The sequence below is a fragment of the Thamnophis sirtalis genome, unplaced genomic scaffold, assembly GCF_051295495.1.
Source record: "Thamnophis sirtalis isolate CommonGarterSnake01/CBP01778 unplaced genomic scaffold, rThaSir2_p1.2 scaffold_1, whole genome shotgun sequence".
NCBI lineage: Eukaryota > Metazoa > Chordata > Lepidosauria > Squamata > Natricidae > Thamnophis > Thamnophis sirtalis.
The window spans coordinates 48,487,265-48,513,378 of NW_028261381.1; the positions used below are offsets into that span (position 1 = coordinate 48,487,265).

General features: G+C 42.1%; 1 protein-coding gene across 1 annotated transcript in view; it reads right to left on the reverse strand.

Moving 5' to 3' along the window:
- Positions 1-4,357: 4,357 nt before the first annotated feature.
- LOC106556366 (glycerol-3-phosphate dehydrogenase 1-like protein) overlaps positions 4,358-26,114 on the reverse strand; it is a 33,271-nt gene continuing 11,514 nt past the window's right edge. The window contains exons 2-8 of the mRNA XM_014075360.2: positions 25,115-25,292; positions 22,229-22,369; positions 13,137-13,275; positions 11,824-11,936; positions 10,032-10,265; positions 8,801-8,907; positions 4,358-6,900 (exon numbers count right to left, since the gene is read on the reverse strand). Of these exons, the coding sequence (XP_013930835.2) occupies positions 6,804-6,900; positions 8,801-8,907; positions 10,032-10,265; positions 11,824-11,936; positions 13,137-13,275; positions 22,229-22,369; positions 25,115-25,292 (1,009 nt within the window). The 3' untranslated portion in view covers positions 4,358-6,803. The remainder of the gene's footprint in view (positions 6,901-8,800; positions 8,908-10,031; positions 10,266-11,823; positions 11,937-13,136; positions 13,276-22,228; positions 22,370-25,114; positions 25,293-26,114) is intronic.

Genomic DNA, 26,114 nt, shown 5'->3' on the forward strand with positions numbered 1-26,114 from the left:
TCTATTATAGATTCGGTGTCTGGGGAGGTGTTCCTCCCCCAGGAGCGAAAGGACAACATTGTGCAGCTGATTCATGAAGTTCATAAATTACGCTCTGTCCCTGTAGTTCTTCTTTCCAGGCTCCTTGGGAAATTCATTTCTTGTATAGAGATCGTACCTTGGGCTCGCCTACACGCCAGGGAGCTGCAGTGGTTCCTGCTTCCATACCAGAAGGTAGGGACGAGCGACTCCAGATTCAAGATCCAAGTGTCGCCCCAGGTGCTGCTCTCATTCCATTGGTGGCTGACCCCAGCACTGAGCAAGGGATTCCTCTTCAAGAAGCCAGCGAGGAAGGTACTCACGACGGACGCGAGCTTGTTCGGCTGGGGAGCACACCTGGAAGCTCAGATAGCCCAGGGACGCTGGACTTCAACAGATCTGCGCAACAACATCAACTGGTTGGAGCTCAGAGCCATCCACCTGGCTCTACGACACTTCAAGACCACAGTCACCGATCATCACATGCTGGTCCTGACGGACAACGTGGCAGCCAAAGCCCACGTGAACAGGCAAGGGGGCACTCACTCCAAGGCCCTTCGTGACGAGGCCCTCCAGTTAGGCAACTGGGCAGAGAGACATCTCCATCAGAACGGAACACATCTCTGGGATGGAGAACGAGCAAGCGGATTGGCTCAGCAGGGAGACAGTCGACAACAGAGAGTGGCAGCTCCATCCCAGCGTCTTCCAGCGGATCTGCGAAAGGTTCAGACAACCAACGGTGGATCGCTTCGCAACTCCAGCGAATGCCCGCCTGCCGAACTTTGTAGCGAAGTTCTCCTCCAGAGGAACCATGGACACGGACGCCCTCCACTGCAGATGGCCACCACGTCTATTTTACGCATTTCCCCGCCTTTCCCTCATTCCCGGGGTTCTGAGGAGGCTCGTGTCAGAGGGGGCAGAGATGATTCTAGCTCCCTTCTGGCCACGCCACCCCTGGCTAGCAGACCTGGTGGAGCTGTCCTCAGCTCCTCATTGGAGGATCCCCCGGGGGAGGTGTCTCTACATCAGGGGTCTCTGGAGCATCCGGATCCAGAGTGGCTCTATCTGACCGCCTGGCGATTAAGTGGGAACAGCTAAGAGAGGCCAATTTTCCTCCAAGGTCATTAGGACCGTCGAGGCTTCCAGGAGGCAATCCACCACCCGCATTTACAACGCGTCCTGGGTGGCTTTTGCTGACTGGTGTAAAGCAAGGGACATTCAACCTGCCTCAGCCTCGGTACCTCAGGTCCTGGACTTCCTGCAGGAAGGTCTGGAGAAGGGCCTCGCCCCCAGCACTCTTAGGAGACAGATCTCGGCCCTTTCCACCATTCTTATCCCAACATCTGGTCCTCAGGCGCTTCCTCAAGGGAGCAGCGAATCTGAAACCCCCAGCAGTCCATCGATTCCCTTCCTGGGACCGACCTACGGTCCTCCAGGCTTTGATGGAGGCACTGTTCGAACCCTTGAGGGAAGTTTCCCTTCAATTTCTGACCCTTAAGGTCGTCTTCCTGGTCGCCATCATATCGGCCAGGGGAGTTTCTGAGATCAATGCTCTCTCCAGCAGAGCGGACCTCTGCACATTCCTAGAGAACCGGGTAATCCTCAGATTGGATCCCACGTTCATACCCAAGGTCAATTCCCCCTTCCACAGTGCTCTAGAGATAGTTCTGCCGGACTTCTGTCCGCAGCCCTCCAGGGGATAGGGAAAGATCTTGGCACAGGTTGGATATCAGAAGAGCCTTGCTCATTTACCTTAAGCGCACGGCCCCCTTTAGGCGTTCAGAAGCCCTCTTCGTGTCATATCAACCTTCCACCAGAGGTGCTAAGGTTTTCCCGGCCACCATCAGCAGGTGGATCAGGGCGGCCATTTCACAGGCCTACAAGGCACGGGGAATTCAGATTCCAGAGGGCATCACAGCACACTCCACGAGAAGTGCGGCCATCTCAGCAGCCTGGGCCACCCAGGCTCCCATAGAGGAGATCTGCTGGGCCGCCGCCTGGGCGTCTCCTTCACCATTCATTAGACATTACCGTCTAGATGCCTACGCCTCTGTGGAGGCAGCCTTTGGTAGGAGGGTTCTGCAGGGAGTCCTAGACTCTCAAGGGGTTCAGGCCTATTGATCCCTCCCTAGGACATCTAGCTTTGGTATGTCCCATCTGTTACTCCTCCCACACCTCACTCTGGAAACTGGCAGTTGGTCTTACCTGAACTGTATGTTTCAGAGAAGGTGTGGGAAGAGTCACTTCCCCCCGTTGTTTAGGGCGCCAGGGGCCTGAGTTAGCTCAGTGGTTATTCAGGGTCAATAGGAAGGATATGTGCTTGCGCTGTTCTGTTGTTCTTTCCTTCCAGGGCTCTGCTACGACCATCGGTTAATCTGGGAGAGCAAGAGGAGGATCAGAGGCGTGGCTTCAAAAGATTATCCTCAGACTCCAGGGCAAAGGGGCTTGGTTAATACCCATCTGTTACTCCACACTTCTCTGAAACATACAGTTCAGGTAAGACCCAACTGCCATTTTAGCTTTTTTTATTGTCTCTTGAATGTGTAAAAATGTGTCTTATCTTTATGTGGTTTTTTATGGATGTCTGCTGTGTCTAAATGCCAAGCATCCAGGAATTCTCCAGTCTTTTGGGTTTTAGATTGGTCTAAGATGCTCAAGAGTTTCCCAGTTGAAACCATGGTTGAGTTTGTCCATATTTTGTGAGATTGAGGAGTTTTCATCATGTCTTCTGCCTGCTAGTTGATATTCATGGATGTGCTACCTGTCTGTCCTACATAGTAGCTGTTACTATTTGTACGCATAAATTGTGTGTAAACAAGGAGCAAACCCCACACTCACTAACACAGATGATGGTACCTAATCAGGTAATGAAACAACTGCAAAGAAACAACCAAGCACAGAGAGCACCAAGGACTCCACAACCCAACCCTGATTATCTATATTCTCTTCTATTGGAATTTACATATACTGTTTACAGGGTACAGATTAATTACTGTGTCACAGAAAACTGCACATTATATAAAAATTTAGTGAATAACTTTTATAATCCATTTCTTTGGAGTCTGAAAAATGTTCAAGGGCCAAGTTGTGGTGTTCTCTTTTAATTGGTTGATGCTGTTTTCAGATTGGGAAGCAAATGTCTTAATGATGATTCATATTCACCGAAAGCTGTGACTAATAGAGAGGGTGACTAGGAATGCTCCTAAAGCTTCTTGTGAAATGTTCCAGTAGAAGCAGGCTAGACCATGGGACTAGATAAGAATCTTAGGTAGGATCCATCCTAAGAACTCTTCTCTCAAACCAGAGTATAGTTGCTCCTAAAGGAAAAATCTATAATAGTGCCTGTTGGATAACATTTTTTCTACAGTAGTCCTTATTTTTAGAAAGAAAATGGTGAAAATTAAGTGGCTTCTCTCCAGAACAGGGGTTCCCAACCACCTGGGCTGCAGCCCACTATTGGGACACAGCAGATTCAGAACCAGGCCGCACAAGCAGCAGCCAAGTGTGCGCACATGTGTAGCTTCACTTGCACAAGCAGCAGGTGCTCATGTGCGAAGCTCCATTTGTGGGAGCAGCAGTCACATGTGCCCACTGCTTGCACAAATGGAGCTGCCAGAAAGGTTGGGGACCGCTCCTCCACAACATGCAAAGGCTGAATGAAGAATGTGTGACAGAATTTGCTTATATTACACACCCTGCATTAGCCTTAAATAAAGGAAAAGGAGGGTGGGATGGAAGTCATGAGAATAGCAATAAAATATTAGGTTTGAGAAATGTGGAATGAGGAATAGGAGTTCATTTTCTAATCCAAATAGTTATACAGCTCAAAATATTAGTGTGAAACAGATCTATAAAAATAAGGGAGACAAACTATTTTTATATGCGCAATGTAAAACTTAAATGGCATCTTGTAAGGATGTTTTAAATACTTGAACGTTTTTTCCCTGTCTGTCTTGAAATAAAAAAAAAAAATTGCACTGCAGTAGGGTTTTTGTTTTGTTTTGTAAGTATTTCTATCTTATGTTGATGAAATGTTATGAAAATAATACCATGGCATTCTTGATTGAGAAATGATTAATTTGTTGCTGGATTCTTGTTAATCCTTTGAGAAATGGCTAGAAGAAGAAAGTATGATGTGACAGCACACAACGTTTAAAGAGATTTTGACTGTTTTACTCTTGTATGTAAACATGGGTATATCAATACATTGTATGATACAAACGTGTGGTTGCTTTAATTTGAGATTCTTTGTATGAGCGAGAACATAATAGCAGTTAATGATCCAATTGCAAAGTTAAATCCCTTTCCAGTGTTAGTAGGAAATACTCCAGCAAACCAATGAGCCTTCATACAGTCTTTAATCAGTGCAGAAAATAAATGTTGATACTATCTCAGTTAACAGTCCTGCTTTTAAACAGTTTTCTTTAAATACAAGGGTTTTCAAACATTTTCAGCTGCAGAATGTTACAGTTTGTCTTCAATTTATAATCACAATTGGAACTGGAGAATTTCCATTGTAAGTTGTGGCAGTCATAAATTGAATCATGCAACTGGATCCAAATTTATGAACATTTTACCATAGGCATTAAACAAATCATCCTTCAAGGAATCTGGCTTTTCCAGTGGATGCAAAAAGAAAAAAGAAAAAGGTTATGAATTGCAGTCATGTGACCACAAGATACTCCAGTCTTAAATGTGAGCTGGTTTTCAAGCACCCGAATTGCAATCATGTGATTGAATGGATGGCATGATGGTCAATAGGGCAAATTTACAAGTTATAAAGAACTTTTTCCCTGGCAGATATAAGTTTGAACTATCTTTAATGAACAGTTTAAGTCAAAGATAACCTGTAGTGTTTTTTTTTTTTAAAAAAAAAACTAAATTTCTGATCAAAAAGTAAAAGTGAATTTCCCCCCTCCCCTTCTTGGTTTCTCATGGAACCCCTTCAGGTTGGTCACAGAATGCTTGAGTGTCATGAAACACAATTTTCAAAACCCTGCCATAGTGTGTCACCAGGTCTGAGATCATTTGGAAACCAGTGCTGTGTCTAAGGATAAAAGATGGCTTCTTTTCTTTTTTTTTTAGGAAAAAAAGTGAAGGCATTAGTTTATATAAGTTGAATATCTTTTTAATAATGCCTACTTTGGCTTCAACCACATCAAATCTTTCAGGATGCTTAGAATTTTAAAACTAATAATTACACTGAATATTTGATTATTTGAGGTTCTTAGCAGTTAAAGACACTGAGCTTGTCAGCTGGAAATATGGTGGCCCGGGTTCCAGACCTGAGCGCTGTGTGAAAGGGTGTACTCCCATTACTTACCCAAGCTCTGCCTACCTAATATTTCAAAAGCATGCAAATGTGAGTAGATAAATAGGTACCACTTCGATGGGAAGGACTCAATTTAACAAACTTAAATTTAACCTTAATTCAGTATTTCATGCTATTGTAATTATGTTTTGGAAAACAAAGAAGTAATTCACCAATTCAGAAATTTTGCTTTTATATGATGAAACCCATGTTTATAAAATATAATATTATTGATGTTCTTTAATTTCCCTGAATTTTGGGGGGGGATGTGTCAGATCACTTTGTACGTGTGTGTAGTTTGATGCTCTGAAATATAAATGTTAATTTTTACATGTGTAATTTTCATTTCTCAAATTGAACTTGTTTCAGTTTATTGAAATTAATATTTGCTACAGGATGGAAATACAGAATTATTTTCTATTTATTTGTGAGTTAATTTAAAAGCTGGTTAATTATTTGATGTTCAAAATATTTCCATTGCATATGTTAAATTTGTGGAAGGTTCTTTTCGCATACTGTTCATCATGGGCTCATTGTTGTATCCATTAAAGAAATTTATTTCTAAAAAGTGTTAATGTTTTCTCTTATTTTTGTATTTGTTTATCAACTGAGAATATATGGAAGATGCTCACAGCTGCTTTCAAAAAATACTGTAGAATGATAAATGACATATCAAAATTGTATGATCCAGAATAATATTTTAAATAACCTCATTGGAATTTAGCCAAATTAAAAATGTTGTAAACCTTGTTGCCTCTTAGTATGATGTATCATTTTCCTTCGGAGATTTATATTGTCAGCAGAATTTGGAAGAGTCTTTGGGGGTTATATTAATGTAGAAAAGTTAAACAATGTGTATGAAAGAAAAAAAATGAGGTAAGAGGTGGACAAAGAGAAATTTGAAGAAAAAAGGCATGATATATATTAGGGGTGTCATACTCAAGGGCTGGATCCGCCCCGCAGGGTACTTAGATCTGGCCCACAGGGCTGCCCTGTAAACAGCAAAGGACTGGCCTGCAGTGCCTCTGCCAGTGAAAATGGAGCCTGGGAGGTTCCTCTCAAACTCTATTTTCCCTGGCAGAGTGTTGTAGGAAGTTGTCAAAGCCGAAAATGGAGCTCAGGAGCCCATTTTCACTGGCAGAGCGCTCAGGCTGCCACAGGCTTTGTATGGAACATGAGTGATGAAAATGACATTCCCACTTCATAGTCTTTTATAATTGTTTCCTGAAGTCAATGCCGAAATGCGCTTGTCTTCATACTTAGTGCAGATGGTTACTCAAAAGGAATACAGAGTAATTTCCCTTAAGACCACAATGAAGTTAATACCAGGGCTTTTTTTTTTTTTTTTGCATGTTGTGCGCTTGCTTTAATTCTCCATTGTCAAGTTGACAGTGCTTGCTGGCTTTATTCTCCATGTCAGGCAGACAAATCTTGAGTCGAGACAGACTATACTGGTGAGTTACAGGATTGGATCTTACATATGTTGCGGATGCTTTTGCAGGCAAGTGATGAACTCTTTGATTGATTTTCCTTGGTAGCAGATTAGGTAGATATTTGTGAATAGTGGAAACCTAGGAGAAATGCAGTTGAAGGTAAATCTTCAATCAGTATGTTGTTTCATACCCTGTATAATCATTGATGTGTACACAAGGATCGGTATCAGTAAGGTAATTTTTAACTACCAATCTTCTTTTAACTAGCATTTTGTTACACTTATTTTTGTAGAACAGTGTTCTACTCTGACCTATGTATAACCCTCATAATCCAACATATCTGGAGGCCATCAGGCACTTAGATCATTTATCTGTGTCCCATACACTCTTGAATAAGTGTAGCATAAGTACAGTCAGTTTCCTGCATGCTTAACACATAAATCTGATTGATAATGGCCTTTGAACATCAACCAAAAAATAAAATAAAATTGCTTTTTGTAAAGCAACAGGAACACAGAGGAAAACAGTAGGTTATTTTGCTAGCCTAAATGTACAAGATCACGGTCAACTGCTCAGATTAGCTTTGATGCCCTTAGTTTTCAGATTTTTCAATACTGTGGAAGTGGCTGTAATAAAGATTATTTTTGCATGTCACAGTCTTGATCTTAGAACTGATAATGGAACTTGTCTCATGATAAAACACTACAGAATATTTAGATTAGGACAGCTACATAATTGAAGCCTTATTAAAGAGAGTCACATTTACTATCGCTGAATAGCGAAGCACAGTTTTACTCTTAGCCTGCTAAAATAGAATACAGCAGGTTTAACTATTGGATTTCTGTTATTTCATAGCTCTTAAGCATGCAGAATTGTTGCCATAGATTGCACCTAGAAGGTCCTCCAATTAGACATACTGAAGCTATCACTTCATTCATAATGAGTGAGAACCAAAACCCCATCGTTGTCTTGTGATTTGGAACAGCTGCTTAATTACCCCTAAAACAGTGTTTCTCAAACTTAGCAACTTTAAGATGTCTAGACTTGATTCCCAGAATTCTCCCGCCAGAATTCTAGGAATTGAAGCCCAGATGTCTTAAAGTTGTTACAGTTGAGAAAGACTGCCCTATAGTGTAGTATCACCGAACTGTCTAAGAGGAAATCCTTAGAATAAAAACATTGGGAGCTGCCATAGATGGTTGGATAGGTAATTGGTTGTGAGCATGAAAAAATCTTTAGGAGGAAGCAGTCAATCCGTGTTTTCCAAGTTATCTACGGTATCTATCTAGCAATCGAGTTTGGAATCTCAAGATCAAATTTCCCAAGTTTGTACTAGATTGTTAGATAACTTGAGAAATTTGAACTTGAGATTCGTATATTTAATTTTTCATGGATAGTGAATAGCAGTTTGGTTGAAAATGAAGGGTGCAAATTGTATAAATCAGAAACTTTTTGTTTACAAATTGCTATAATCAGTTTAAAATATCAATTAAATATCAATTGTGAAGGACAATGAATGGTCATCTAAGAAGATTGACATCCTAAGTTCCTTCCTGTGGACCAACTTTAATTATCAATGTACCCGTAGTAGATCATGATATAATCACATGGAAATGGAGACCAAATGAAAACATTAAACATAAACATTAAAAAGATATGTTCCATCTTTTGAAAGTAGTTGTTTTATACTACAAATATGGAATTAAATATCTGTATATAATTTCCCACTACTTAAAAAAAGAATGAAAAATTAGCATGGTGAGAAAAGTCCTCTGTGAGTAGCTTTGGATTTTTTGTTTACATAGATGTACAAATATGATTGCTGTATTATTGTGTATAATACTTGGACGTGCTACAACTAAATAGCTATACCAATAAGGGTGACAGGAAAACAGTTGAATTAGCTTGAGTTGTAGTCTCAAGTCACTAGAAATTTTAGATTTAGATTAGTGAATTTTAGAACAAAAAAACAGGATTATAGTTGAAATATTCTGAATGACCCATGGGTGTATTTAGTATCTAAAAACAAACTACTTACTTGTCAAGTATATTCTTCTGTTTCAGGATCTTATAGACTTCAGCTGATGTTTGAGGTCCTTGTAGCTTCTGTCCATTCAACATTTCTTTTTCCAACTGTTCAATTGTCTAAAATAGGCAAAGTATGAATTGCTTGTTTTAGAACAAAGGGAAATGGCATTAAATTCTATATAAGCTGATGAACAAGTCTTAAAGCTCAAGCAATGAAATGGCACCCTTTATCCTGTTTTGTATTTTCCAATACAACTAAATAAGCAGGATTTTGGAGCAATTTCTAAACTTACTTGAGCTTAATAGTTTTAAAATTATGAAATGTATTATAATTTAGAGCTAAGCTACATGTGGCGCTAAACTTGCATTCACACCTTAACAATTGAATGAACCAGTTGGCTGGGTTCACAAAATTGATTTACTCTAAGGGACCTACTGTGACTTTTAACAGTATTCAATCTTCATTGAAAACAACATAAAGGCCATCTTCATTTTTGAAATATGAATTCAGTGATAATTAGATAACTCTAGGAGATGCAGTAAAGTGAATAATGGGGAATCTGCTTAAGAGGCGATGAATTCTCCCCGTGTTTACAATGTGGGAAAGCAGTCTCAATTCAAACATAAAGATGAGGGTTTATTTTTTTTAATTATAAGGGCTTTCAAGAAAACACAGGACTAGGGAGGTTACCTGTACTTGAAAACTTCTTAATTAAAAATTCATATCCTCCTTAAAAATTCAGGGAGATATTCACAAATATATCTGCCTTGAAAGTAGCTCATGTTGAACTGTATAGCCCAGTCAAACATCAGGCATTGAGCATAGGAAATGGTTTATAATTTTTATTAGGTCATAAAATGCTTTATGATCATCTTAGGTCATTAAATGGTTTATAAAATTTGCCAAAATGTCAATTCCATGGAAATCATGGCTCCCAGATTTTGGATGCTTTCTGTAAGTTAGCCCACTTGAGGTACCTTGGTTAAAAATATTTTGTCCCATGATGTACTATTTTGTCCAGTTAAAGGTTACAGACATGAGAGTTGTAGTAATATATGCAGGATATTATCAGACATGTCAAATCAACTTCAAAAGCATGTTGAACCCCCCCCCCCCTCTCAGCCAGCAGCATCTCTGGCCACTTCCCATAAATTGTGCTCTACTAGGCTATTTAGATTTATCTTAAAAGTGCAGCCAACTTCTCTTCCTCATGCAGGGGTATAGCAAAACATGCCCTTACTTTTCCACCATGTGCAAATGCTTCGGCCACCTTCCTGTTACGTCCCCCATAGCATGTGGTAATCAAATCTGCAACTCCACAGCTTTCCAGAAATGTATTTATAGAGACTGTGCCCTTGCAGAAGATTTTAGCAAAGGCAATCATTTCCATCAGGCCCAGGCGAATCACAGCTGCCTTGGTGTTGTCCCCAAAGCCCAGCCCGTCACAGAAACCAGCTCCAACAGCCACAATGTTCTAACAGCCAATGGAAAAAATGAGAAAGAAGAAGGAAAAAAAGAAGTCTTCGGTTTAAAACATCAGATAATCTTGGGTTCTAATAACTAAGAGCAAACCCCACTCCTTACTAGCATTGATGACATTACCTAGTTAGGTAATGGAACGTCTGCAAGAAAACAAGCAAGCTCAGAGAGCACCAAGAATCCTTCAAATCTTGGGTTCTCCCACACAAGACCCATAACTACCACTTTGATACCATCTACCAGGCTGCCCAGCTAATCCAGATTTTAATTATGTTTTATAATTTAATACATAACAAACCCAGCTAGCAAAAACTGAAACTGTGGCTGAACAAACTACAGCTTAAAATGTTCTACTTAGTAATTGTAATTAGTGTTAAAAATATATGGCTCTTATGTAGTAATAATTCTGTTTCAGACATACATAAAAGATAAAAATAATGGATTTTTTTGAAAAATAATAAAAATATTCTAAAATAAACAAAAGCTTTTGACATTAAATTTGTAGTCAGCAAAATAAATCAGATTATTTATATACCGTATTGTTTAGTGTATAAGACATACTCCCCCCCCCCCAAAGTGGATGGAAATGTCTGTAAGTGAGCCTTATACAGCAAATGTTGCCGAAGTCCTGCCCACCTACCGGTCACCATCCTTCGGACTCTGCCTCCCAGCAATTTGCCTCCTTGCAGCAAACAACAAACAGCCTGGTCAGCTTCAGCACAGCCTGATCTAGCACAAGCAGCTAATTAGCAATTAGATCTGTCTCCTGGAATACCACCTATCAGCTGTTCCTGGCTGCAGGGATCACTGTCACCCATTGCCCAGTCAATCATGGTCGCTGCCTCCACCTGCCCCATTTACGGCATCCCATTTTTTGCCGGTTTCAGGCAGCGGGCCTTGCTGCCACTTCCACTTATCTGGGAGGCAGATCCAACTGCCAATCAGCTGCTCGTGCTAAATCAGGCTGTGCTGAAGCTGACCAGGCTGCTTGCTGCAAGGAGGCAAATTGTTTCATTACAACAGCACTGAAAAGAAGTCACATGACCACTTTTCACATTTACAACCGCTGCAGCAGCATCATGGTCACGTAATCAAAATTCAGCCACTTGGCAACTGGCATGTATTTATGATGGTTATACTGTCCCGGCATCATGTGATCATCTTTTGTGACCTTCTGACAAGCAAAATCAGTGGGGAAGCCAGATTCACTTAACAACTGTGTTACTAACTTAACAACTGTGCTTAGATGTGGCCTGTGGGGTTGCCCTGGAAACAGCAAAGGACAGGTCTTCTGTGCCTCTGCCAGCGAAAAAGGAGCTCGTGGGAGTCACTTGTGGCTCTCCTGAGCTCTGTTTTTGCTGGCAGAGGGTTGCAATCTCGGGCCACCATAGGCGCTCCTGACACAAGGGACGTTGACCTGGCCACGCCCACCCTGGCCATTCCCAACCCGGCCTACTGAGGTCAAACACAACCCTGATGTGGCCCTCAATGAAATCAAGTTTGACACCCCTGGTATATCATATGAACATAACTACTTCCTTGGAATAACAAACCTTTAAGGCCCCACAAAGTTCCACGGTGTCACAGTCATCCACCACAGTAATTCTGAAATTTGATGTTTGCATTAATTCTTTTAAGATCTTCCCATTTTTAGCATTTTTAGAACCTAAGAAAAGAAGCACAGGCGTTAGAATTTTAACTGACAATAGAAGAAAGCATTTGACTGGATAGAATTATTTCCTCTATGAAGAAAAATCATATTTCTTTTAAATATTTCTTTTAAATGTCTATCTTTGTGTCAAAAACATTCAGAAAATGTTTAAAATAGACAATTTTCCTGTGAAAATTAGCTATCAAGTGAAATATTCCAACTTGGTCAAAAGACAGTGAAATAAATATGAAATAGAAATAGATTTTCTGAGAAAAAAATAAGTCTATATTATATTCTTAACAGTAAAATAGCAAAGTCAACTGAACTGTGATGAAATATTAATATAAAACCTATGCAGGGGACACGTGTGCACATGCATGACGGGGTGGAGTGCATGTGTGTGTGGGGGCTGTCATTGCATTTTGGGGCCGCACAAGCACACACACACACCTGGTGCCCCAGTTTGGGCCTGAAAAGCCTCCTGCACCAACCTGGAAACAAAAAATGGGTGGGGCGGGGCACATGCGCGATGGCAGGGCATACACAGAGGTGTGTGTGTCACATGTGTATGCGTGTTTGGTGTGTGAGTGGGGGTGTTGCACGCATTGCATAATGGGCGTGGTTGCACCCACAAGTGCGCGCTTTTGGCATGCAATGACAAAAAGGTCATCACTGTCCTAGAAGAAAATAAAAGGGATTGGCTAGTTTTTACAGTAGTTGCTGTATGGTGGGAGAGTAGATTAAAACAATTTAGTGTGCCATTGCAAACAAAGGGACCATGAGGAAAATCTGGATCTGCAGTATGGACTAGCTGCATGCCTACAATATACTGACTGGCTTCATAAACAAGCTATTCAGTTTGTGATTCTGTGCCGTTCGTCAAAAATGGGATGAATAAACTAAGGTTTAAGCAAACAACAGTTAATTTAAGAGTGCCGGATATTACTTGGGACCCTTCAGCCATGAATTTTACCTAGTGTCTAAGTAAAGCCCACTATCTTGGGCTTTCTGAGCAAAAAATCAGGATGCAAATTTAAAAGATGAACAAGGGGTGTGTGAGAAATGCTGCAATAGCATACAAAGAATAAGAGAACACGAAGCCTTGGCTTCATATCCAAGATATGAAGGTTTATAAAAAGAAGCTGGCTGACTCCATCTGCTAGTTGTGGATTCATTTCCCTGGCATGAAAGACCAATAATTTATGAGTCAATTACCGATGGTAGTTTCACAGAACATTTCATTTGCCACTTCATTGGCAATGTTGGCACCCATGAGCACACTCATATCTATCTTCAGTTTCTCTCGGATGATGTCGCTGATGAGTTTCAGGCCTTCAGGGCCTTCGTCTATACCCTACTTAACAGAAAAAAAGAGGGGTCAAAGCAAATCCAAGTTGAACTGCACTGCAATATATTACAGTAGTTTATGGAACAGGTTGTTTTGTCTGAAAATTGGGCCAAGGAACGCATACGGATGACCTTTTTACCCAAGAATCAGCGCTACAACAAACAGGTTTTTTTCCTTTCTTCCTTCATGGGAGCTGACATTTCAGTTTCATTTAAAATGAGAAGCTTAGAGTAAATCATGAGAGATGACCAGTCCATTCAAGCTGTAGTATCTGTGTTTCCAGGGTTCAAGGCCACAGTTTGTACTAGCAATGCAGCACTTGCTCTCATTGGATTATATAGTGTTAGGTAAGCCCAAACTCAGTGATGACACAGCAAAATCCAATCGAGTTCTATCTTTATTTGCTTATACCCAATGGACAGAATCTTGCCAAACTAAAGCCATAACCTTCAACCCTATTAGATATATCCTGAGAGATTAAAGAGTGTGGCTCCCATGAACCTCTTCCTCCCTCCTCATTCAGTTTGGGTCTGCACAGTCCCTTAATTTGGGCTTTTGGGTGGAATGGTGATCAAAGCGCAGTATAATAGGCAAACTCTGTCCACAGCCTGGAGTTTGATCCTGACAGGGCTCAAGGTTGACTTAGTCTTCCATCCTTCCAAGGTCGGAAAAGGAGGCACCAGATTGTTTGGGGCAATATGCAAAAAAAAAAAAAAAAGCTTACATTGTAAACTGCCCAGAGAGTGTTGTAAAGTGATATGGGGCAGTGTATAGGTTTAAATGCTTTTGCTATTGCTATATATTGACTCTTCGGTAGGAAAGCTCTGTGCTGCCAAGACTCCCCTCCACTGCTTTTCCAGGGACACACTCAGTGATGGGTTCCTACTGATTTGGACCGGTTTGGTTGAACTGCTAGTGGTATGGCAGCCTGGGTTGCTGGAACTGGCTGCAACCCAGGCCTGCCATGCCCCCGAACCGGTTCCCTGGTTTCTTCTGCAGTCGCCAACATGTGTCTGTGCATGCGCACAACAGTTTTCAGTCAAATGCACATGCGCAGCAATGCACGGTGCACGCATGCACGAGTGAAGCAAGCAGTGTGCCCCTAAAACGCCCTCTCAGTGGTGGGTTTCTTACTGGTAGTAAACCAGTAAGGAACTCACCACTGTACACACTTCATCACAGATAGAAAGGGTAGCCTAAATGAGTACCATATAGGCAAACCTCATATTAGGAAGGTCAGATGAGCATCACTAACATAATACAATACAATAACAGAGTTGGAAGGGACCTTGGAGGTCTTCTAGTCCAACCCCCTGCCTAGGCAGGAAACCCTACACCGTTTCAGACAAATGGCTATCCAACATCTTCTTAAAGACTTCCAGTGTTGGGGCATTCACAACTTCTGGAGGAAAGCCGTTCCACTGATTAATTGTTCTAACTGTCAGGAAATTTCTCCTCAGATCTAAGTTGCTTCTCTCCTTGATTAGTTTCCACCCATTCTTCTACCCTCAGGTGCTTTGGAGAATAGCTTGACTCCCTCTTCTTTGTGGCAACCCCTGAAATATTGGAACACTGCTATCATGTCTCCCCTAGTCCTTCTTTTCATTAAACTAGACATATCCAGTTCCTGCAACCATTCTTCATATGTTTTAGTCTCCAGTCCCCTAATCATCTTTGTTGCTCTTCTCTGCACTATTTCTAGAGTCACATGATGGTACTTTGTATTTTCTGATCCGGTTCAGTTGCTATGTTCTGATTTTCTAATGTTCATTTATTTATTCATTCAATTTCTATAGACACCCACCTTAATCAATGACTCTGGGCGACTTACAATTCCAAAAGTATAATATCATGATAAAAACACTAAAAAACATTTTTACAAACTCAAAACAAAAATGTTGCTTTTTAAAACAGATTTTTAAAAGGAGTACAGGTAGTTCTTGACTTATGACCACAACTGAATCCAACATTTCTATTGCTAAGCAGGGCAGTTTTTAAGTGAGTTTTGCCCCATTTCATGAGCGTTATTGCCATATTTATTAAATGAATCACTGCAATTATTAAGTAAAATCATGCAATCATTAAGCGAATCTGGCTTCCCCCATTGATTTTGCTTGCTGGAAGCTGGCTGGGAAGGTTACAAAGGGTGATCACATGACTTCAGGACAGCGCACCTGTCATATATATTGCCAAGCAACTGAATTTTGATCACTGGGAGGGGAGGCTGAAATGGTTTTAAGTATGGAAAAATGGTCAGAAGTCAATTTTTTCAGTGCCATGGTAACCTCACAAGGTCACTAAATGAATGGTTGTAACTTGAGGGCTACCGGTATAACATAAAATATACTCAAACCATGACGTGCGGTGAGGATTACGGTTGATGAGGCAAGAGCGCGGCAGCGGCGAGAAGCAACGTCCCTGCCGCTGTGTCGGACATAAATGTGAGACGCCTGTCAGACACAGTGGCGGGGACGGAGGAGGCAGGGGGCGAGGCCATGCCACCTCGCCTCCCCGCTTCCTCCGACCCCGCCACTGTGTCTGAATCCGACAGGTGTTTTGCGTTTATGGTGGACATAAACGCGAGATGCCTGTCGGACACAGCGGCAAGAATGTCCCCACCGCTGCCACACTACGCCACCTCGCCCCCGCCTCCTCTGACCCCACCGCTGTGTCCGACAGGCATCTCACATTTATGGTGGACATAAACGTGAGATGCCTATCAGACACAGCGGCTAGAATGTCCCCGCCGCTGCTGCGCTCCGCCGCCGGCCCCCCACCGCTGTGTCAGAGTTTGACGGGTGTCTCGCGTTTATGGTGGACATAAACACGAGACGCCTGTCGGACACAGTGGCAGGGACGGAGGAGGCGGAGGGGCAAAGCGGCAGCCGGTGAAGAAAGGGGAGAGGAGGAGGAGGAAAGGGAGAGGGGAGCAGGACGGGGCTCCCGGTGGGGGGAAGAGGAAAAAGGGAAGGGGGGCACAGCAGGCAAAAGAAAGAAAGCGCCAGCCTGCCAGCAGAGGCGGGTAAAAGACCCACTTCTGCTGACAGGCTGCCCCTCTCTTCTCAAACAAGGCTGCCCTCCCTGCCTCTGCCCCTTCCCACTCTTCTCAAACAAACTCACTCTCAAATTGAGAGAGTTTGTTTAAGTGAAGTGAAGAAAGAAACACACCCACTCACCCACCCACCCACCCACACACACACACACACACACATTACTCACAATAAAAAATTACTTACAAATTAAATTACAATAATTTTGAATTCCTTCCCCCTCCATCCGACCCACATGCCTTTTCCAGCTGTGTCACGGAGGATTTCAACTCTCCTCTTGTCCGCCCGCCATGATGAAAATGTAAAAAATGTAAAAAATGTAAAAATAAAAAGGCAAGAGTTGCTGCTGCCAGAGCAGGAGGCGAGAGAACCACGTGCCTCCTTTGCATAAGGAATTTTTTGCCTTTTAACCCTTGCTTAACTCTGCTCAAGTGATCATAACGATAGTCTAAAGGAGGCACGTGGTTCTCTCCCCCCCCCCTTGCAGTTAATCACTAAGCAGAGTCATCCACTGTGACTCTGGCAGCAACTACCTCTGCCTTTTTCCTTTTAATTTTTTTTTCTTTTCATCATGACACTGGTGAGGCCCTGCCTCCCGCCTTCCCTGACTGCACGTCCCTGACTCAAACATACAAATGCAAAATAATGGTTCTGACTTATAGAGGAGATATTTTACATATCAAAGCTGTCATTGCCGATGGGCAGCACCAGGTTGATTTGGGATGATTTGGGAAGCAAAGCAAGGCTGAACCTGATTGGTTCTTGGAGGGGAAACCACATGGGCTGCACTGAGAAGCTTTAAACTATCTTGGAAGAAGATAATGGCAAATTCCTCTCTTAACACTCAATAGGAGAGCTTCTTTAACATTTTTTTTAGCAGAGCCATCAATTTTGAGCCTAGTGGAATATTCTATTTAGCACCTAATTAATCCGATCTCATTTGTCAAATGATATCTCCATGGAAACATATAATCCTTTGTGTACATTGCTAATTTAATCATATTTGCATCATTATGTTTTCTAGAAGTAGGTGAAAGGTCTTCACAAAAACAGAAGTGGTATATGTAAGAGAGTAAGAGAGGACTGAAAGCCAGAGAAAGGAGAAGTGACCTTTGGCCAAGATTTGTGTGATCTGCTGACTGACTCACCACTCTGTTTTTTTTTTTTTAATCTTAATGTTTAAACCAGCCTGGAAAAGTCATTTGAAGCAATTGTTACTTCAGTTTTGAAATACATAAGAACCGCTGAACTATAATTCAATATTCTGGAAACAAGCTGCTTGTCTATGCATTTATGAGACCGTGAAGCCACAGTTGAGTTTTAAAACGAATAAAGGGGAATAAGCATAGTTTTTAGAATGCTTATACAAAGTACAGTATCTTCCTTTCTTAAAAGTATTCCTCTATAATAATGCTTTTTTTTAATGTACAGAATTCCAAATCCCTTTACTTAAAAACATGGATTAATTTCACACATGGAGTTAAAGCAGAATGTAGTTTAAGATAGCTAGCACCCACCCTTCTCCTAGAAAAATGAAAATTTTTGAGAAATATTTAAAAAGGCAGGATAAAATATTTCCCCTAAAAGAGAAATAAAAAACTTAAGGGAGACAGAAACTCAGAGCCTCAGCTCCCTATCCCCAAGCAGATACTAGGCTAAGGCCAGCTTTAGAAATGCAGATTTGGCAATCCATTACTCCCGGAAGCAAGGTCTGAACAAAGGTAGGGTTAGCCCTCAGCCACAATAGGAATTGCCCAACAAGCTGCTTCATTGCATCAGCCAAAATCCAACCAAGCTCAAACAAACTTATAGGATTTGTACATGGCACCATGAGAGTCTGACAACAGCCAATAGAATACATCAGGGGTGGGTTCCTGCCTGTTCTAACCTCTTCTATAGAAGAGGTCCCACAAATTTGCTGTACTGTTTAGAACCGGTTCCAGCTCCCTCCCCCTGACCGTCCGCACCATGCTTGCCCCGCCCGCTGCTCACTGATTGGCTGGCTCACCAATCGCCCCACCTGCCTCTAAGAGTAAGGTGACCAGACGTCCCGCTTTTGGTGGGACAGTCACGATTTTTAATAATTTGTCCCATGTCCCGCGGCGTGTTCAAAAAGTCCCAATTTTCCAAAAGAAAGGAAATCAATTTTAAAAAGGATGCCGTTAAAAAAAAGTTTTTATTTCTCTGAAGTGTCGTTCCTGATGTGGCCTTTAGAGGGCAGTGGTTTCTCTCCCTCCCCTCCTGCACATGCGCATGCTGATGCGTGCCGTTTTTCGCAGCACGCCGAGGAGGCAGGTGGGGATCCGGTTGGGAGAGGATGGGGGTGGCTTTTGAAAGGGTTGGGGGGCATTGGGGGAAGGCAATCGGGGGAAGGCTGCTTTGCAACCACCAGCGAAGTCCCATCCCCCCTGCTCTTGCCTTTCCTTCTGCTTGCTCCATCCCAGCGGAGGCTGAGCCCGCCTCTTATTTGGGTCTCCTGCATCCCCCCCCCCAAATGGAGCACCCCATTTCAATCAACGAGGGGCACCAAGCAGGTTGCAAACACCCCCCCTCCCCCCAAGGCTGTAGGCGAAAGCTGCTCTCCAGGATCCCGTCCCTGTCCTGCCTTTCCGGAGCCATCTCTGTGGAGGTCCTTTTTGGCTTTAACGCGAAGCCTTGAGGGGGGAACAGGGCACGCCCAGGCACCTGTCTCGGACTCTGCCCCTGAATCAGGAACGCTGGAGAAGCGGGTGCGGATCACTGGCTTTTTAAATAAACTTTTTGGAAGGAGGATGGGAGGACAGATGGGGCGAATACTAAAGGCATCCCGGCTGAAATCACTTTAAAAAAAGCCATTTTTTAAAAATCCCACATTTAAGGCGGTGAACAGATCTAATGCTCCTTCTGACTCCCCACAACAGAGAAAGGGGGGGGGAAAGAAAGTTAGGGAAGGAAGGAAAGAAGGAAGGAAAGGAAAGAAAGAGGGGAGGAAAAAAGGAAGGAAAAGAAGAAAGGAAAGGAGGAAGGAAGGAAGGAAGGAAGGAAGGAAGGAAGGAAGGAAGGAAGGAAAGAAAGGAGGAAGGAAGGAAAGAAGGGAAAAAAGAGTGACTGGCCTCATTTCATCCAAGCAGGTTTTCATGCCTAAAATGGGACTAGAAACTCCTGATTTCTTGTCTGGTGCCTGAACCACTACTAGGCAAACTGGCTCTCTTATCCATATTTGATCTACTGTGACCAAATATCTTCCAAATCGTGCCAAGAAAGCAGCTCAGCACAGCTGCATTGAGCAACAGGAATTATTTTTACGGCTGTGTAGTTTCTCCTTTTGCAAAACTAGCAGATTAAACAGCAAACTCGCCACAAGATTGCAAGTAACTTCTAAAACTTCTCCTCAAATAGCAGTTATCTGAAACTACCCAGTGAGCAGAGTTGGGTGTTGATATTATGTATCTCTGTATAAAGCCATGAATTTGTTATAGAAGGTCATAGACAAATAGCTGTCCTTTGGGGTCATTACAGGTGTCTGGAATAGAAGAACATGGGTGTTTTCTGATACGGAAGCATTTGTATAAAATAGAGTGCAACTTTGGCTCCAAACTTAGTTTTAAAGTCATACATTTAAATTCATTGCTATTTTCACATACTATGTGAACAAGACAGTTTTTATATTCCAACACTTCAGGATACAGTGTTAAGCTTATTGCATTGGGAGATTTTGTACAACATTTGCTTAAAATATTTAAGAAAAAATGGTTGGATATTTTGTTGTTTAGAATGCAAGACAAGCACACTTCAATTTTAAGGGACTGGGATTATTTCCATATACTGTACAGCTAGACCTCGATTTACAACCACAATTGACACTAAAATTTCCATTGCGAAGTTGCGAAGCAAGACGGTTCCTCATTTCATGACCTTTCTTTCCACAGTTGTTAAGTGAGTCACTGCAATTGTTAAGTGAACCATGCAGTCATTAAGCAAGTTTGGCTTTTCCCGGTCACTTTGCTTGTTGGAAAACAGCTGGGAAAGTGACAAATGGTGATTGCATAATCCTGGATACTGCAACTATCATGAACACATGCCAGGTGCCAAGCAAATTTTGATCATGTGGTCATGAGGATGGTGCAGTGGTCATAAAGTAGAGAAACAGTCACAAGTCAAAAGAGCAACAAAAATGATTAGGGGACTTGAGGCCTAAGAGTCCTATCTAAACCTTAAAATCTTAAAGCTGTCAAGTTTGAACATCCCTGGGTTTTTTTTTTCTAAAGGGTTAGGGGTGGAAGGGTATTGTAACTTGACAGCTTTAAGACTTGCACACTTCAATGCCAGAGTTCCTGAGCCAACATGATTGGAGGAGGAATTCTGGGAGTTGAAGTCCACAAGTCTTAAAGTTGTCAAGTTTGAACACCCCTGGGGTTTTTTTCCGTGACCCGTCAAAACCGCGGAGGACAAAATCGCGCTCGACGAAAGCGCGCATGTGACGTCATCACAGTGCGACGAAAAACATTAAAAATTGAAATAAAATTAAAATTAAAGCAAGCCAATTCACATAAAGGTAAGGGTTAGGTTTAGGGTTAGGGTTAGGGTTAGGTTAAGGGTTAGGGTTAGGTTTAGAGCGTTAGGGTTACGTTTAGCGTTAGGTTAAGGGTTAGCGTTAGGTTTAGCGTTAGGTTTAGGGTTAGGTTTAGGGTTAGGTTTGGGGGGGTTAGGGTAAGGTTTTCGCTTTATTTTTACATTTTTCGATCACAGCGCAATGTTTTCGTCGCGCTGTGATGACGTCAAATGCGCACTTTCGTCGAGCGCGATTTTGTCCTCCGCGGTTTTGTGGTGGAACCTTTTTTTCTAAAGGGTTAGGGATGCAAGGGTCTTGTAACTTGACCGCTTTAAGACTTGCATGCTTCAAATGCCAGAGTTTCTGAACCAACATTTTGGTTGCTAAGCAAGGGCGTTGTTAAGTGAGTTTCACCACATTTTACAAATTGGCCACTCCCACTCGGTCACATGGCTGGCAAGCCACTCCCACCCAGTCACATGGCTGGCAAGCCACTCCCACAAAGCAGGCCACATCTACAGAAGAGTTTCCAAAAAATTTTGAAACCCACCACAGGAATACATGTTCTTCAGTGGTGGGTTTTGATTTATTTTACTACCGGTTTGCTCATACATGCTCGTGTGAAGCGTTGGGGCAGGTGGATGGAGCCTCCCACTGCTGCCACTACTGATTTTCCAGATCTGGGGTGAACCGGCAGAAACCCACCTCTGATGTTCTTGCACAGGAACAGAAGGCTCAACCGCAAAGTGGAAGAGAAGCTAAACACCCCCCACACACACACACACATTCAACTCCATGTTGTCAGCTGCCCAGAATCACATGTGCTTGGTGGTTCTGCTTCATCAATAAATGGACCCTCTTTCCAATCCGCTTCTAGCCTCCATTTTGTCTCCAGTGCTGTTCCCCTGGCTTGGAGTTGAACCTGATGGATATTTCTCCCAACAGTAGTTTTTATGGTTTCTAGATTGTATGAACTTATCCATTGTGATTTTTTTAAACTGTGATTTATATTTTGGATAAACCATAAGCTCAGTTAAATGTGATTTGTTCCATAAACCATGGTTATACAAACTATGGCTTAATGCAGTGGTGTAAACTGAGCAGTACTTCATGCATTTATATCAGTTATTTTTAAAATGGGTATGTGTATTTATTTAACTGTTTATTTTTTAATTGCTGTATACTCCAGCTTTCTCCCAGAAGTAGCATTTAAGGGGGTTTATAATAAAATAACAAAATTATACTGATATTTTAAAACACATGTCAAAAAAAGACCATTATTAACATAGATCCCCAGCAGGCAGCTCCCACAGCTTCCCCCTGCCCGAAAGGGGCTCGCTGGAGCTGACACCTTTCCCAAGAAAATGCTATTCCTTACCTTGATCAGTGAAATCCCAATTGCTCCTGCTTTTACATGACCAGTAAGTTGCTCGCAAATTTTGGGAATAAACTGATGAGGTACGACAAATATTAAAATATCAGCTTCCTCTGCTGCTTCTACTACTTCTGGTACAGCAACCTGAGAAGAAAAAAGATTACAGCATTCTCCTACCGAATACTGAATGAGGAAGACACCGCAGGAGATGTTTACCACAACAAAATCAAGCACAGAGAACATAGAACAAGACATAAATATTTGTTTGCTCAACAGTTTGTGCAAAAGTGAAAAATGCAGAGAGCTGGAACATAGGCTTGGCTACAATCTAAATATCACATGTATTTATCTTTATTGCGATGTTTGCACAGAGGTGTTTAAAAGCATGCAGTTTGTACACATAACACCAGTGCTTGTTTCCTACAGCAATTGCAACAGGTAATTCAGATTCCTTAAAAAAACAAGAGGCTTTGGCCACATATGGTAGTTCAATGATGGTGAACCTTGTTTCCCTCGGGTGCCAAAAGCACACACCCGTAATTAAATAACTCCCTGCGTTGTGCCCACCTATGCATGTGCACACGACCCCCTGCGCATGGCTTTCTTGGAGCCTGAGGAGCGAGAAAACGGCCTCCTACACTTTCTCAGGCCCACCGGAGGCAGGAAACAGTCCATTTCCTGACTTGCAGTGGGCCCGGTAGGTCTGTTTTTGCCCTCCCCAGACTCCAGAGCCTTTCCTGGGAGAAAATGGCCTCCCCTGCCCCGGAGGCCCTCCGGAGGCTGGAAACGGCCCAATGGGCCCACCAGAAGTTCAGAAACGAACTTTGGGGGGGGCAGGGGAGGCTGTTTTTTCCCTCCCCAGGCTGGCCCTCAGATATGGTTCCACGTACCACCTGTGGCACATGTGCCATAGGCTCGCCATCATGGTGGTAGTTTATTTGAGAACATCCCATACAGAATTTTGTTCCTCCCCACAAAGAAGGAAGGGCTTCTCTTGCAGTTAATTCAGAAAGAAAAACTACACAGTTTTACATTGACAATACAGCTAGTCCTCAACTTACTACACTTCATTTAGCGACTGCTTGAAGTTATATCGGGACTGAAAAATAGTGACTTAGGACTGCTTTTCACAGTTACGACCATTGCAGCATCCCCGTGGTTACGCAATCAAAATTTGGATGCTTGGCAACTGGTTCACATTTATGACGCTTGCAGTGCCCTGGTGCCACGTACTCTCCTTTTGCAATCTTCTGACTAGCAAAGTCAGTGGAAGCCAGATTCAATTATCAGCTGTGTTACGAACTGCAGTGATTCACTTAAAGACTGTCACACTGAACAACATAAATGTTGGGCTCAATTGTGGTCAAGGTCTACCTGTGCAGAATTCTTTAGGGAGAGGCAGATTTAAATTTCATCAATGAAAATGGCCTGAGACATTTTGGTCCAGTATTCTGGTGTGTCTCCAACAAAGTGGGAAAAAGGAAGGAAGGCTTTGCCCCAGAATGGCATCACTGCACCTGTGCCTGTGCCTATGTCCTGGTGGTATATCATGTGCACTGTATGTATGTTATGGCTCTTTATCTTGGTTCTTTCTTGCCAGCAAAAAAACAGACCTGTTTTTTGGCTACTAATTGCCAATTCTTGCATTTGTGGGGGCCAGGTTAAGTGAGTCTGGTTATGTCTTTCATTCCACTTTTGGAATTAAAAATGAAGGGTTTTTGTTAATCTCACACTTATATCATTTCTTTTTGGAATGTTATTTTTTATAGGTCCAGGTAGTTCTTAATTTATAACCACAATTGGACCAGTATTTCCATTATTAAGCAAGGGAATTGCTAAGTGAGTTGCAGCTAATTTTATGACTTTTGCCACGGTTGTTAAGCGAATCACTGCAGTTGTTATGCACGTCACACAGTCGTTCAGCAAACCCAGCTTCCCCCATCGACATTGCTTGTTGGAAGCCAGCTGGAAAGGTCACAAATGGCAATTGTGTGATCCTGGGACACGGCAACCATCGCAAATATATGCCAATTGCCAAGCTCCTGATTTTTCATCCTGTGACTGTGGGAATACTCAAAGGATCAGAGGTGGGTTCCTATCCCCGTTTGGTCGAACTGGTAGTAACTTGGCGGTTTGGGTTGCTGGAACCGTCAACAACCCAGGCCTGCCACGCCCCCGAACTGGTTCTCCTAACGGGGTCGCCATGTTGTTTTTCAGTTATGCGCATGCGCAGAATAATTTTCAGTGCAAATTTTTTTCATTTGTAAGGTTTTGCACATCCGCAGACCTTTTTATCTGCAAATGTGCACGCGTACAGAGAGCGCGTCTGGTGTGGGCGCAAGCAAAGTGTGCGCAAAATTTTTGAGGCACCGAACCAACCCACCCGTCAAGGATTGTAGGCACAAGAACCAGTCATAGGTCACTTTTTTTCAATGCTGCTGTAATTTCAAATGGCTACTAGACAGATGGCTGTAAGCAGAGAAAACACGGTGGTGTTTTTTATTTTAATAGGCACACCTTAGAACCACTGTTGTGAAATGGGTAGCTATATACTGTAAATTGTTTGAAATAATGAAATAAAATAACATGCTGAGAAGAGATCAGATGCAGGGTGCTGCAGCTAAACATACATTATGACAACAATGAATAATTAAAGTGCTAGTTTATTTTATATGGCACACTCTGCTTGGAATTTTAAAAAAAATCTGGCAATCATGTTAAGTCAATTGGTCCATCTCATCTATGTCCTTTAAGTTTCAATGTCACATTATGAATTTGAGAGTTGTAATTTGTTCTTACCTAAATTACTTATTTGTTCTACTTTCTTTGAACTTAACTGGAATATAATTTAAAACTGAAACCTTCCTGATATGTTTTACTGTCACTTACCACGTTTGGAGGTAATTTATGCCCTGGGAGATATTTCACATTTTCATGTTCTTGGTTAATGATCTCGGTGAGTTTTCGACCATTGATTAGTTCTTCAAATACCCACATCTTGACAATTGGGTCAAACTGGTTGGAGCTTTTGGTATTTTGGCCTATGATTTTTGCAATGGCAGATCCCCTTTAAAAAGAGAGAGAGAAATGTGAAATTGCAACTATTTATATGATTCATAGAAAGACCATGCTTTCTTACCTGTTAATTGATTGTATTAAATAAAAGAAAACGAATATACATGCAACTCCAACAATATGATGTACTTTAAAAATAGAAAAGAAGTAAGTAAGTAAGTAAGTAAGTAAGTAAGTAAGTAAGTAAGTAAGTAAGTAGTGTTTTCCAACTTTTTTCAGGTCAATAGAGTACACAAAAGTTACAACCTCAACCTTTTGCTTTACATTTTTAAATATTTCAAGCATCTCGGAAGGAAGGAAGGAAGGAAGGAAGGAAGGAAGGAAGGAAGGAAGGAAGGAAGGAAGGAAGGAAGGAAGGAAGGAAGGCAGGCTTAGAAATTATCCTTGGAATCTTTGAATTTCAATTTTGCATTGAGCAGGTTTTGCATTCTATGACCTTAATTGCTCACTCTAGCTTTAGGATTCTAGGAAACCTTATTGTTATTAAGTTCTTATGAATGTAAAGTCACTTTGCATAATGAGATGAGTAGCATAGCAATTTAATAATTAAATGAATAAAGAATTATGCAAGAGACCCAAGCTTCTATTTATTAACTTTTTCTATAAAGTCAATAGCATGCCAGTAAATGGGCTGTGCAAATAAACGAAACTCCATCTGCGCGATGCAGGCAGCACACAAAAGTATACCACCACCACCCGGTCCATGGAAAAACCAGTCCCTGTTTCTCAAACGTTTGGGGGCTGCTGCTATAGACTGTATCAACTCTGTTTGTCCAGTTGGATGACTAGCATTACGGTGGACACAGTTACAGTG